At 34.3% G+C, this 14,584-nt stretch overlaps 1 protein-coding gene across 1 annotated transcript in view; it reads left to right on the top strand.

Annotated features, from left to right (window-relative positions):
* Nucleotides 1–14,584, top strand: part of Polr2B (RNA polymerase II subunit RpII140) — a 103,136-nt gene that overhangs the window by 51,768 nt on the left and 36,784 nt on the right. The window contains exons 7-11 of the mRNA XM_089106315.1: nucleotides 1,775–1,860; nucleotides 4,592–4,959; nucleotides 9,171–9,385; nucleotides 10,542–10,825; nucleotides 13,680–13,946. Of these exons, the coding sequence (XP_088962441.1) occupies nucleotides 1,775–1,860; nucleotides 4,592–4,959; nucleotides 9,171–9,385; nucleotides 10,542–10,825; nucleotides 13,680–13,946 (1,220 nt within the window). The remainder of the gene's footprint in view (nucleotides 1–1,774; nucleotides 1,861–4,591; nucleotides 4,960–9,170; nucleotides 9,386–10,541; nucleotides 10,826–13,679; nucleotides 13,947–14,584) is intronic.

Genomic DNA, 14,584 nt, shown 5'->3' with positions numbered 1-14,584 from the left:
TTTTTTACATTAATTTAAAAAACTTTATCCACAAATCAAGTTTTGTAAAGAAAAGTAAAGAGCTCCGTTAAGGCAACAAAAATTACAATAGATAGCCGAGTCAAACTTAAAAACGAGCAAAAATTAACATGAGTAGAGCTGATAACCCCCATGCCTTCTCAAGACCAGAACACAATTTGCGCTTTACTGAAAAAAAAAAAAAATAATCGTGGAGTGTCAGTTTAATTGATACATACTGATATCTATTCCTCAAAGTTTTGATAATTTTTATTTATGAAAGTAGGAAAGTCAAAACATTTCAAACGTATTCTGTTTTCAGTAAAGCGCAAATTGTGTTCTGGTCTTGAGAAGGCAAAGGGGTTATCAGCCCTACCCATGCTAATTTTTGCTCGTTTTTTAGTTTGACTCGGCTATTTATTGTAATTTCTGTTCATTTTGAGTTTCATTTATTTATTTATTGCGATATGTGGTAGTTTTACGCTTGGAAGATTATTTGACTTTATTTTTGCTCATTCTTGGCTTAATGGAGCTCTTTACCTTTCTTTGAAAAACTTGTTTTGTGGAAAAAGTTTTTTAAATTAATATCTATAAAAAAGGGTAATCTTAGGATTGATTTTTCTGGCACAATTTTCACCAGAAACAGATTGAAATCAACTTGGTGGACTGTGATGAAAAAGTTAAGATCCATGGGTAATTGGAGAAAAGGCCAATACAGATAGTCTCAGCGAGAGGCAAAACTGGCATAAGGCTTTTTCATAATTTTAAAAATAATGTCATTTCACTTGTTGATAGAGTAAAAATATGAGTATGAAGCCCCCTTCCACAACTACCCCTGTTATTGTAGAATTTGTTTCCTATTGTTTTTGCCCCCTAGCTTTTTGCAAGGATACCATTTTTTAGTATGTAAATATATCTTAGAAACTGTGTGAATCATCCCTGGTTTTCTTCGTTAGTACGTCGTGTATAGTTCCGAATTGAGCGTTTGAATATTTCATAGGCATGAATTTACTATTGTTCGTTGTTTATTAAAGGGCAGTTTTACTTTACTTTCAGATTATTTTATCACTTATCATTTTGCTTGTCTCATTATTTTCACATGTCATTATCCTTTTATTCGTTTTGTTCTCCGTACATAACTTGGTGTGAAGAGTATGGTTAACTTACAAGAGTAAAAACTGGCGTCATCTAGCGTTTGATGACATTTGGCATTTTTTGAATTTTCGTAATTGTTTTTCTGTCAGGAACTGAGATCAGACACTTATTATTACACTAACTTTGCCAGCTACACAAATTTAATTAATTATTCTTATAATTTCACAGAAAAAATGCCAAGTGTCACCAAATGCTAGATGGCGTTGAGTTTTTATCGTCGACGCTAGCGCCAGTTACCATTTACAGAAAAAAAAACTCAACCCCATCTATCTTTTGATGACACTTTATATATTTTTTCATTTTAATAGTAAGAATTATTAACTTAATTTGTGAAGTTGGTTATAAGTTTCTGTTCTGAGTTCCTGACCAAAAACAACAACTACAAAACTTGAAAAAACACCCCTTGTTACCAAACGTTAGATGGTGTTGATGCTCATAGTTTCCATTCTAATAAGCCACCCATACTCTTTGACTTGGTGTTCGTCTTCATTTCAGTTTCGTTTCTTGTTTTCTTCTCTCTTTTTTATTTGTTCTTTACTCCTGTTATGGGCATTGCTTACTGTAAAATAGGTGTTTCGATAAACGAATATTTTGGTGTTATTGAGTTTTTTCTTCTCTTTAGAATTTGAAGAAATCCGCCATTGGACAGCGGATAGTCGCAATTGTTCCTTACATCAAACAAGAAATACCAATCATGATTGTGTTTCGGTAAGTAGTATTACAGTTCCTATTGAGCGTCATTGTAGAGCTAGAATTTGAAAAGGGATGAAAACAATTTTTTTTTTGGCCCATCAACTTGCCCATCTTCGGCAAGTTGACCCTCCCCCCCCCCCGAAATTTTTTTTTTGACTCGTATTTATAAATTTCAACAGCTTCTCTGTAGTGCTGGACAATACCTTTATCATGCGAAATAAGACTAGCTTGATTAATCAAAATAGTATGGTCTGGTTTTTCAAAAATGTGCTCTGCAAGGGCAGAGTCGCTTTTTAAGTGTATTAAATGAAGATACTGAAAAAACAAAGCGAATATTTCGAGAGGACAAACGCCTCTCTTCTTCAGCGCGAAACGAAACGCTTACACTTAAAAAGCGGAAAAAACCAGAAAATTTTTACTCTGCCCTTGCAGAGCACATTTTTGAAAAACCAGACCATACTATTTTGTTTAATCAGGCTAGTCTTATTTCGCATGATAAAGGTATTGTCCAGCACTACAGAGAAGCTGTTGAAATTTATAAATGCCAATATTTAGGTCTAGCTTTAAACAGAGATTCCGGTGATTTAAGAATAAACGAGTCATATTTCGGTTTTCTCAAAAGAGAAGCCGATACTTTAGTAATCCCTGAAATAAACCTTGAACCACTTTCCCAGTCATATATTCAAACACGTGAACAACCCCTTAGGTCTCAAAGGGTGTCTGCAAGAAATGCATTAATTAAAATCCGAAATCAAATTACATAGTTCTCCAACTTATTTAATTGCTGGTTCGTTTTGTTTTTCGAGTGAAGGAATTGGTTCCTTCTCTTTGTCAGTTGTTCGCTAGTATCTGTCGATGGCAGTTCATATTTTTTTGGATTTTGTGTGAATCGCGGATATTGGCGAATAACTCGCTTTTATGGTTGTTAGGTAGTTGGTTTTAATTCTTTTAATTTTTGGATTTTATTGATACATCGTTTCGTTTCGCGCTGAAGAAGAGAGGCGTTTGTCCTCTCGAAATATTCGCTTTGTTTTTTCAGTCTCTTCATTTGGCCTATAAAAACCCCATTTTTGCTCGTTTTTCTTTCTTTATGTAATAATATTAATAAATTATTAATAATAATAGAAAATATTAATTTTGTATATTCGCATATTTAAGCATAGAAAACAGTCTTGCTATTCAAAATAGTTCATTGTGTGTTGAAGTTTATTGAACTTTTAGAGGTTTTGCGAGTTCAGGGTGCTAGAATAGGGTTGAGAATTAATGTTAAGAAGACTTGATCGCTTAGGCTATGAATAAGTGAAGATGGAAAGGTGACATTTGGTAACGAAAAGATTGATCAAGTATTTATTTAATAAAATTTTCAACTTAGAGTATTAATTTGAGTTCCATTTTGCTATGGTGCTTTCCGCAATTTTATTATCATTCTCTATTCTTTGCTATTTGAAGACATTGCTACTAATTCCTGAAAGTTCCAGTTTTTATTTAAAAATAATATGGCCTGGACCATTAATTCTCATGCCATTCTGTTTCGCAAGCTCTCTTTGTGTAATAATTGTGATTTTTTGTTTACTCTTAGAAAATGTAACTTTTGACTCCCAAAATTCTTGTTTGTGGTGGTTAACCATGGTTCAAACCAAGCGTTAACCATGGTGGTTAACCAAGCTTTTAATGTTGATAAACATCATGTCTTTCCTGTAGCCTTCTTGAGGTGGTGGTGTAATGTGGAGCTTGAGTACATTAGGTATGGTCATTATATAAAGTGGAAAACTTGAACAATATACGGTATTACTTATACAAAAACTGTCTATAGAGGATGAAAAACAAATTAGCCTTTTTAACAAAGTAACATTTTCAAAGTGGAAAAAGACAAACATGGGAAAAATAATTGTTTGTTTTTCTTTAATTTATAGTTAGTAGCTTTTGCTTAATCTAAAGTATATTCGTACATAGGAATTTTCTTCCATGGGGAGAGGGAGGCGTACATCTTTGAAATTAGAATGGAAATTTTAAGAGTTTGAATGTTGATGAGAGAGGCGACCCTTCCTCTTGCATGCATGGCTGCTCTAGACTCCACACAGAATGCCTAGGGAGTCTGCCGACATCCAAAAATGACTCTTCAAGAGGTGCCTAGTTCTTACCTCCACATGCTTAAAGTCACTGCGCTCTATTAATGTATATAAAACTGAATCTATATTATATATTAAAGTCAAATATAGCAATATTTGACTTTACCGTGCCTTCGTGAATCCCGTTGCTAGATGGAGATATGAACCCTAAAAGCCGTTTACACACATCCACTGGTTGCTTTTGAAACTAAAGTACTCCGAACTGGGTATTGCCTATCAAACAGACGGCAACTGTCCTATTTAAACTACTCTCAAGCCATCATATAGACAATCCGACTTTAACAGCTTCGATATTTAGGACACGTCCGTCGCATATGGCTAGCGCGACTGCCCAAAATAGCCTTTGAAGGAAGAAATTATGTCTATTGCCCGTAAGTAAGACCTGACTAGCGTTGGGGGTAAAACTTTTCCGACCATCCCTTTGTAGTACTACTGAGCACCGCGACAAACAAGGAGGCATACCGGCAATGCTGTCACGATGCAGGATAGATGCCCCGAGTCGGTCAACCTGACCGGATGGTAGTTAGGTAAATAGGTAAACATTTGACGATTGAAGAAAAGTTTGTTGCATTTAACTGAAATTCAATTGTATTACAAGCATTGACTCTTTCTTTCAGAGCTCTTGGATTTGTTGCTGACAGAGACATTTTGGAACATATTATTTATGAATTTGACGATCCCGAAATGATGGAGATGGTCAAACCGTCTTTGGATGAAGCTTTTGTCATTCAAGAGCAGAATGTAGCGCTGAATTTTATTGGAGCTCGTGGCGCACGACCTGGTGTCACCAAGGAGAAGCGTATTAAATACGCTCGTGAAATTTTACAGAAGGAGATGTTGCCACATGTTGGAATTTCAGACTTTTGTGAGACAAAGAAAGCCTACTTTTTGGGGTACATGGTACACAGACTTCTTTTAGCTGCCCTTGGTAGAAGGGAACTGGATGACAGAGATCACTATGGCAACAAACGACTTGATTTAGCTGGTAAGTTTTCAATTATTTGTTTTTATAAATTTAGGTCTACTCCAATTTCATATATTATTGGCACTGATTTATATTAGTTATATGTATATATATATATATATATATATATATATATATATATATATATATATATATATATATATATATATATTTATATATTGATTACAAAAGACATTAGATGTAGCAATTTTTTTTTTAATGAGCCATTAAACAGCTCTCTGTGATTGCCCTGTAATCTGCTAGTTGAGGAGAAAGAACGAAAAAAAAGATGTCTTTGATGCAGAATATCATCGTTAATCCTATATATACTTTACCGATCGGGTAAAGTATAGCGGATCTGCATGCAAAACGTGGTAGCTACAAGTACTTTGCATAAAGAAACTTCAAAAAGGGCTCATTCGATTGGAAATTGGAGTGGCTTGTGCCCTTTTTGATAGTCGAAAGTGATTGGAAGGCAACTAACACCCCTTCTACACCCACCATTGTCCCAAACACATCCAATCAAAATTTTGAGATAGCCATTTTGTTCAGCGTAGTTTATTTCCACATTGAAATTGTGTTTTTGAGGAGGACACTCCCCCACAGCCTTCAGGGCAAGGGCTGTGAGTTATGCCCTGGGGGCAAATAAGGTTTTTTATAAAAAGCGTTGCCGTAGAAACTTCAAAAAAGGCTCGTTTGATTGGAAATTCAAAGGGCTAGTACCCTTTTTAATAGTCGAAAGTGATTGGAGGGCAACTAACCCTCCTCTCAGGCCCACCATTTCCCCAAACACATCCAATCAAAATTTTGCTATAGAAATTTTCTTCAACGTAGTTAAAAGTTCTAGAAATTAGGTCTTTGAGGATCACAACCCCTCCCCCCAGCCCTCAGAGCATGGGTTGTAAGTTATACGCTGGGGGCATATAAGGTTTTTATTGAAAACGTTGTCGTAGAAACTTCAAAAGGGCTCATTCGACTGGAAATTGAAAGGACTAGTGTCTTTTTTAATTGTTGAAAGTGATTGGAAAGCAACTAACGCCCCTCTTGCGTCCACCATCTCCCTCGCGTCCCTCGCTTCCACAATCAAAATTTTTAGATAGCCATTTTGTTTAACGTAGTTGAAAGTTCTGGAAATTAGTTCTTTGAGGATGACAGCCCCCTCACAGTCGTCAGGGCAAGGGTTGTAATTCATGTTCTTGGGGCATATAAGGTGTTTATATTAAAGGGTTGTCGTAGAAGCTCAAAAAGGGCTCATTCGATTGAAAATTGAAGGGCCTAGAGCGATTTTTAATAGTCGAAAGTTATTAGAATATAACTGGAAGGCTTGACATTTTAATAGTAAAGATTGACGTGGGTACAATGTATTATTATTTTTTTCTTTTTTTTTGTTTAGAACAGGGCAGTTCGTACCAAAGGAGTTCTCTTATGAACTTCAAAAAGGGCTCACTTCAATAAAAATAGAAAAGGCTGAAAAAGGGCCCATTTTAATAGTCGAAAGTTATTGGAGGGCAAATAGCCCCCCTACCACGCCCACCATCCCATTTGCCTATTATGTTTAAAAACTAAATATTGCCTTAAGATTAAATCAAAATGCACTGTGTTAATGCTAATTCCCAATAAAGCATCTCGGCAGTATCCCAAGAACGACTGAGGGTATTATGTTCAAAGTTTTCGGGGCTACTTCTGCTCTTAAAATTTAACCAAATCAAAATAGCGTAAGTGTATCCAGGCTATCAGAGAAAGTAAGCAGATTTTTTTTGCGAATGGTATCAAGTTTTCTATTTCAGGTCAACTAGAGGAGGTATGGAGCTAAATTAAACACTACCATTTGTGCCCAAATTTTTAAAAGGGTGTATGTTGTTAAAAATTACTGAAATTTTTTTCCAGCATATAAATAGTAGGCCAAACTGTAGTCTTAAAAAAAATGAAAAGATTTAAAGAATTAGTTTCTTTTTCCCTGAAAAACTATGTCAATAAAAAACAAACAGAAATTAATTAAAAAAAACTTGATCCACAAAATAAGTTTTTCTAAGAAAAGTAAAGAACCCCATTAAACCAAAAATGAGCAAAAATAAAATAAAAAATCTACCAAGCGTCGAACTACCACAAATCAGCATCGATAAATAAATGAAACCCAAAACGAACAGAAATTGCAATAAATAACCGAGTCAAACTCAAAACGAGCAGAAATTAACATGAGTAGGGCTCAAAACCCCTATGCCATCCCAAGGCCAGAACATAATTTGCGCTTTAGTGAAAAAAATACAAATGAATGTGCATTGTCAGTTTAATATACATTTATTGATATTTAGTAATCAAAATGTTAATATTATTTGATTTATTAAAGTTATAAAAGTAAAAACATTTATATTTTTCAGTAAAGTGCAAATAATGTTTTGGCCTTGGGATGGCATAGGGGTTTCGAGCCCTACCCATGTTAATTTCTGCTCGTTTTGAGTTTGACTCAGTTATTTATTGTAATTTCTATTCGTTATTCGTTTTGGGTTTCATTTATTTATCGATGCTGATTTGTGGTAGTTTGACGCTCGGTAGATTTTTTTATTTTATTTTTACTCATTTTTGGATTAATGGGTTTCTTCAGTTTTGTTTGAAAAACAACTTTTTCTGGAAAAAGTTTTTTTTTCAATTAATTATGAAGTAAGAATTGTTTTTTTAAATTCACGCTGTCCAAATACTTTACCCCCACCCCCCTAATATGCAATTATATAACCCAAATCATATAAGTCCAATGCATTTTGTCACCTGTCACTTGTCTTCGTGGCTATGAAACCGGTTTTTACAGATCAACATTTTTGAGTGTGTTCGGAATAATTAACAAATACCGTTTTTTTTCTTTATTCTAGGCTTTATATACTCTGATCTCCATACTTCCCTTGGTCTGCCTGATATATGTTTTTATGATTTCTCTGATCTGACTGTCTTGTTTTTTTATCTGTTTTTTGAAACAACAATGTTTGATCAGCCCAAATCAATGTAAAAACGTGCCTGTAACAAGCTAAAAACATACCAACTTACGATAGTCTAGCTTTCATTAGAGGAGAAATCTCTCCGTGGGAATCAATAGATATTCTGCTTGGATTTAACGGACGAAAAACGTTACAAAAATTACAATTTTTGGTTTGGAGTATTTAGTTTTATGGTTCAATGTGGCAACACTGACAAAATCTGTGGCAGTAACGTAAAACCTTCGTAGTTTGAAAGAACCAAAGGTTTTTTTTTAAAGAAAATCATGGTCTTCAGGTTTGAATAGACCAAAAATCGGTCCAGGAATAAAAATATTTATAGATTAAAATATACACAAAAGAATTTTTTCGGAAGGTTTTACTAAAAAAAACGCATCAAAGATTGGTTTATATTCATTTTTGTTACCTTTGACGACTCGGACAAACATTTAGTGGGGGGGGGGGGTCAATCCCCCCCCCCCGGGATACGGCCTTGGCAGTGCCACACTTTCGTCAGTGTTGCAACGTTGTATTGTGAAAACAAATAAGCAAAATTAATTAGAGAAATTGGACAGCGCTTTCCGTTTTTAAAGATTCAAACATAGATAATTTCTTTAACCACATTGGCCTGACATTACATAAAGAAAGACAAACGAGCAAAAATGGGTTTTTTATAGGCCAAATGAAAGTACTGAAAAAAACACAACAAAGCGAATATTTCGAGAGGACAAACGCCTCTCTTTTTCAGCGCGAAATGAAATAATGTATCCAAAAACAAACGAGGAAAGTCAATGTGAAAAGAACCAAAAAACCAAAGAAAAAAACCAAAAATTTAAAAGATTAATAAAATTTAATAAAAGCCAAAAATTAAATATTTTTCGCTTTGTTGTGTTTTTCAGTACTTTCATTTGGCCTATAAAAAACCCCATTTTTGCTCGTTTTTCTTTTTTTATTCAAACATAAATTATCCGTTGATTCCCAAAGACAACTGCACCTTCAAATCAAAGCTAAACATTCTTGTGTTACTTGGTGTCATATTTTTTGTGGTATTTTTTCACCCATGTTTCTTTTTTTAATTTGGTGCACGCTATTACTTAAAAGTGCGTTACTCCACACAGAAATTCCTTCATTATTATTATCATTATTATTAATGAAAATATTATGGTAGACAAAGGATTGCGAAAATGCAGCTAGCTGTAGTAAGGGTTGTATTTTGATTTGCATCGAAGTTTCTGCTATCTGCAATTTTTAAAATGGCTTGACTTTCAGGTCCATTGATGTCGTTACTATTCAGAGGCTTGTTCAAAACTTTAACAAAAGAAGTAAGAATGTATGCCCAGAAGTTCATCGATCGTGGAAAGGATTTCAATATGGAACTGGCCATTAAACCCAAATTCATCACTGACGGATTGAAGTATTCCTTGGCCACAGGCAACTGGGGTGATCAGAAGAAAGCCCATCAAGCTCGAGCTGGGGTATCTCAGGTAGGATTGAATACCATTTTAGCTTAGTTTACCTCTATATACCTCAGATTTTTTTTTTTTTTTTTTTTTTTTAGCAGTGCTAGGTCCCTGGTGCAGTTTAACTGCATTTTGTATTCAGTTGACTGTACGCGATTCCGTTGAGCAAATAAAAGGTCAAATCCTTCAGCCAATGCCATTAAACTTTGTCTTTTGATAATTAAAAAACGCTACGTGTCACACTCAGAACAAATAGTTTTTTTTTATATTAACGTTTAAATTCGGTTGCTTTAATAAGAATTTTTTTTTTCCAATCGTTACTTATATTTATGACCAAAAAAAAATAATTCTTCTATAAGTGTGTATTTTTATACGAAGTGTAGATGTGATACTCTTATGTTATACGTTATTCTATCTTCTATGTATGGTTCTGTATGTTCCATATGTTTTCTATACTTGATTCATATTTTTTACTTAAAGACACCTTTCTATTTTACAAGTACGTATCTTTTTATTAGATTTTTTCAACTTGCAATGTGTAAATTCTTTGATGCTTGCCCCTTATGCATTATTCATACTTTCGATATAGCGAACTTTTTCGTTTAAAAACCGGTACTTTTTATATATTTTTCTTAATATAACGAGGTAAACGTGTGATGTACCTGCGATACACGTTCTATATGTTATATTCTTATTGTATCCATATATTTTTTTTCTATATGTCATTCATGTTTATTATTTTGAGATAAATGAAGCTTCATTATTTTGCTTATTATATGTATTTTCATTAATTCATTGTTCAAATAAATTAAAAGCTATTTGACTTTTTTTTCTCGTTTCTGTTGTGAATGTAGATCATTCAAATTGATTATAGAAAATATCATTTGGACCTATCGCACTGATTTTTTGTCTGCAGATAGAAAGGCTACCAAATAAAGAGGGAAAACGAAGATTGTATTGAAATAGTGGATGGATCAAGGAATCAGGTTGACCACTTAGGTCGATCGACTGAACTCACTACTCCTGAGCATATGGGTCGACTTCCGCTTCCCGTTCTGGCTACCTCAGATCTGATAGTAATTCGCGAATCTGTTCCTGAATGATTGAAGTTCAGTGGCTGACTAGCTATAAATCGTATTTCATTTTGTTACTAAGGTTTTTTTTTCACTTTCTTCCTCAGGTGCTAAACAGACTGACGTTTGCCTCCACACTGTCTCACTTAAGACGTGTCAATTCTCCAATTGGTCGTGATGGGAAATTAGCCAAACCACGTCAGCTCCACAACACACTCTGGGGCATGATTTGTCCAGCAGAGACTCCTGAAGGTGCTGCTGTAGGTCTGGTGAAAAACCTGGCCTTGATGGCTTACATTTCTGTTGGATCTCAGCCATCTCCAATTCTTGAGTTTTTAGAAGAATGGTCTATGGAGAACTTGGAAGAAATAGCTCCATCCGCCATAGCAGAGTAAGTTTTTCTTTTTTAATGTGTTTTTGTTAATGATAATACTGATATAAAACCTTGGTAAATAGGTAAAACTGAGAGTAGGTTTAACCGGGGGATAAATATCATTGTCTTATTTCTAATATGAAAGCCTCAAGTCTTCTCAACTATAGAATACATGTCTCAAAGGTGAACATCTTTAAAATAGGAATTTTCGATATTTTTTCCTATTCGTATGAAAAAAAGTGCTCTTATGCACATTTATAGAAAAGATTTGTGATTTAGTGGACGACGAAACTGTTCAAAGGCAAAAGATATTCACAGGTAAAAGTCGCTTTTGGACAATACTTTTAAAAACTGCATTATTAATAAATGGATTAAATATCACTGTCGTGAGTCTCAGTGTTATCTTGGCATGATTTACAACGTCGTCAGGGTTACTAGTTGCACAGTATAGGTATTCTACAGTAACAAAAATTTAGTTCAAAAAGGAGACACACCACAGCGCGCGCTTTGTGAAGTTTTCCAAGGCATCACAAGAATAGCTTCAGTTGCGACTTGGCCTCAGCATAGGTACTGGGCTTGCGCGAAGGCGGAGTCATGTAGAAAGGTATACGACTGAAATGTCCCAAAAATCTTTAATGGAGAGTATAGGAATTTTCAATGCTGTGTAATATTTATGCTGTGGTCAGTTGACTGTAAAGCACCCAATATCAATATTTTCAATAATTGTTTATTTAATCATTGTTTGATTATTTTCGCTGCTTGTTCTGTCTTTCAGATAAAAAGAAAAAGAAAAAACATGCCGATGAGAATGTTTAGAAGCAGCACAACTGCAAAGATATCTTATAATTTATTGTTACAACAACCCAAATGAAACAACCCAGTTATTATTTTGCGTGTCTCACCACAGTACTTATTTGTGTCTAGTTTTTTTGCTTTCTTGTTGAATATGCTTGATAAAATTGGAAAATGCGACATGGGGGGAGTAAAGTTTTGCCAAATATTGTCAATCCAAAAGCCAATAATGTGATGCTTTTTAGAAGTAAACCATTAAAAATAGTTTATTGTTAGGAGATAGCTCCATCCGCCATATCTGAGTAGGTTTTTTTATTCTCTATTTTAATGTCTTTTGTCAGAGTATGGCCTCTGGCCATTTGGTCTATGTAGAGTAGTGCAGAGTGTAGGTAGAGTGACCCTAATCTTGTTTTTTGAAATGGTAACAATTATGATTTGACATTAATAAATAATAACAGTCGGATTATTTGGCCCATTATTTTATCTAATTGGGGAATACCATCCACGGCTTGAAATATAGGGGATTCATTTTCAAAATTGTTATAAAGTGGAGTTAAAAGCAATGTAGTTAGCCGATTTTGATTTTCTGATTTGAAATTAGGAAAATAGCTTCAATATGAAGATTTGGCTGCACACACCGCAGCTGATTAAGTTTTCTCCTATTCTATATTTAAATGTCTTTTGTCCATCACCTTTGTTGAGGACGTAGTCATGATGATCAGTATTCTAATATTGAAAGGACGTAGGACGAGGACGTAGTCATGGTGATCATAATTCTGATATTGAAAGGACGTAGGACGAGGATGTAGTCATGGTGATTATAATTCTGATATTGAAAGGACGTAGGACGAGGATGTAGTCATGGTGATTATAATTTTGATGTTGAAAGGACGTAGGACGAGGACGTAGTCATGGTGATCATAATTCTGATATTGAACTTTCATCTGATGATGGAAGTTTTAAGTTATATAATAGCTAGAATTTACAATGCGACTGGGCTGCCACATTTTCTGTATGTTGCACCTTTCTGGAGAATGCCTCAGAAGTGTGATACAAAACAAATTCTGTCCTGCTACCTTCGCTATGTCAATTGTCTGTTGATATTATCTTTTTGAACGCGTTATTCACATATTAGCTTTCATTGTAAAGTTACAGAACCATGTCAGTGTCGATGTTGTTTCCTTGAGTATTGGTTCGGTACTGCTCTCTATTTTTTTTTCTTTTTTTTATATTATGTTTTACTCTTGCTTTCATTTTTATAGTGACGGATTAGAAAATAAATAAATAAAGATTTGATATTAATAAAAAATAACATTCCAATAAAATAGCTAATACCTAAGAGCCAAGTATTAAATGTATATATTTAAATGATATATTTAAATAATTCAAATAACGAAGTATTGAAAGTAATTTTGATAAGCGGGTCACGATTCCCTCTGAGCAAATGGCTTAACAGATTTTCCGGGAGCATGTTAAGAGCTCTTAAACTTACTCGAGTCTCTATCAATTATATTTTAATATTGGTCAAATACACTTTAATGCGCAGAAAGCTCAGTATACGTAACTGCGCAACTTTCTCTTGTCAGCGATAGAAATAATCTCCCACAAAGGTAACAAGTAAAAAATATGAGGTGCGATAGCTGTATTAAATACAAAAAAATTATTGACTAAATATAACGGAATAAATTTAGTAAGATATTTAAAAAAGAAATAGGGTGTGATGTGATGTACCAAATTAAATACTCGCAACCAAAACGGGCAATTCATGACCCGTAACAATATTCGTGACGTATTTCTTATTTTAAACCAAAATTAGTACAGTTTATGTAACTCTCAGCGATAGAAATGATCTCTCACGAAGGTGACAAGTAAGAAAACATGAGAAGCGATAGCTGTATTACAAAGAAATTTTTTTTGAGTAAATATAGAGGAATGAATTTATTAAGCTATTTAAAAAGAGAAATATGGGGTGGTGTGATGTACCAAATTAAATACCCACAACCAAAACATGCAATTAATCACCCATAGCAGTATATCAATCTTCCTTTTGAGTCCGTAAAATAGTGAATTCTTTTTTCAGTGCAACGAAAATCTTCGTCAACGGATGTTGGGTCGGAATCCATAGAGACCCTGAGCAACTGATGACAACCCTGCGTAAGCTTCGTAGGCAAATGGACATCATTGTCTCAGAAGTATCAATGGTTCGTGATATTCAAGATCGTGAAATTCGTATCTATACTGATGCTGGAAGAATTTGCCGTCCACTTTTGATTGTTGAAAATCAACGCTTGCTTCTAAAAAGGACGCATATAGACCAGCTCAAAGAGAAGGAGTATAATAATTATGTGTGAGTATTGTTTTCTCTTTTTTGACGAAATCCATGTATACAAAGAAGTTATAACTATTTTATGAAAAACAGAAATTGATTCCCCCCCCCCACCCCAATAAAAAAGAAAGATATTTTATCCTAAAATGGTAAAATCACTCTTGTGCTGCCCTGTAATTCTGAAGATAATGCTATGTTATTGTTGTCGTTTTTTTTTTTGGGGGGGGGGGGGGCAGGGGGAGTCGTGATGTCCTTATCTGGTTGTTTTGTCGTTTTTTTTGGCGCTTAGGTCGCCGAAAAGATCAAAATTACTGTCGTAATTGTAGTCCAGCTGTAGTCTGAGTGTTGTAGACCAGCTCAAAGAGAAGGAGTATAATAATTTTGTGTTGGTATTTTTTTTATTTTTTAACGAAATTCGTGTATAAAAATATGCTATAACTAACTATTTTATGAAAAACAGAAATTGATTTACCCCCCCCCCCCCCCCCAAAAAAAAGATATTTATCCTAAAATGGTAAAATTACTCGTGTGCAGCCCTGTAATTCTGAAGATAATGCTATGTTGTTTTGTTTGGGGAAGGGGGAGGGGGAGTTGTGTTGTCAACTATTTTATGAAAAATCAAAATAAAAAAGAGATATTTTACTCCTAAAATAGTAAAA

Source organism: Artemia sp. Qi Xiang Cuo, chromosome 20 (genome assembly GCF_049724085.1).
Source record: "Artemia sp. Qi Xiang Cuo chromosome 20, ASM4972408v1, whole genome shotgun sequence".
Taxonomy (NCBI): Eukaryota; Metazoa; Arthropoda; class Branchiopoda; order Anostraca; family Artemiidae; genus Artemia; species Artemia sp. Qi Xiang Cuo.
Note: the sequence above shows the minus strand (reverse complement) of the source record. Positions and strands in the feature narration are given on the sequence as shown.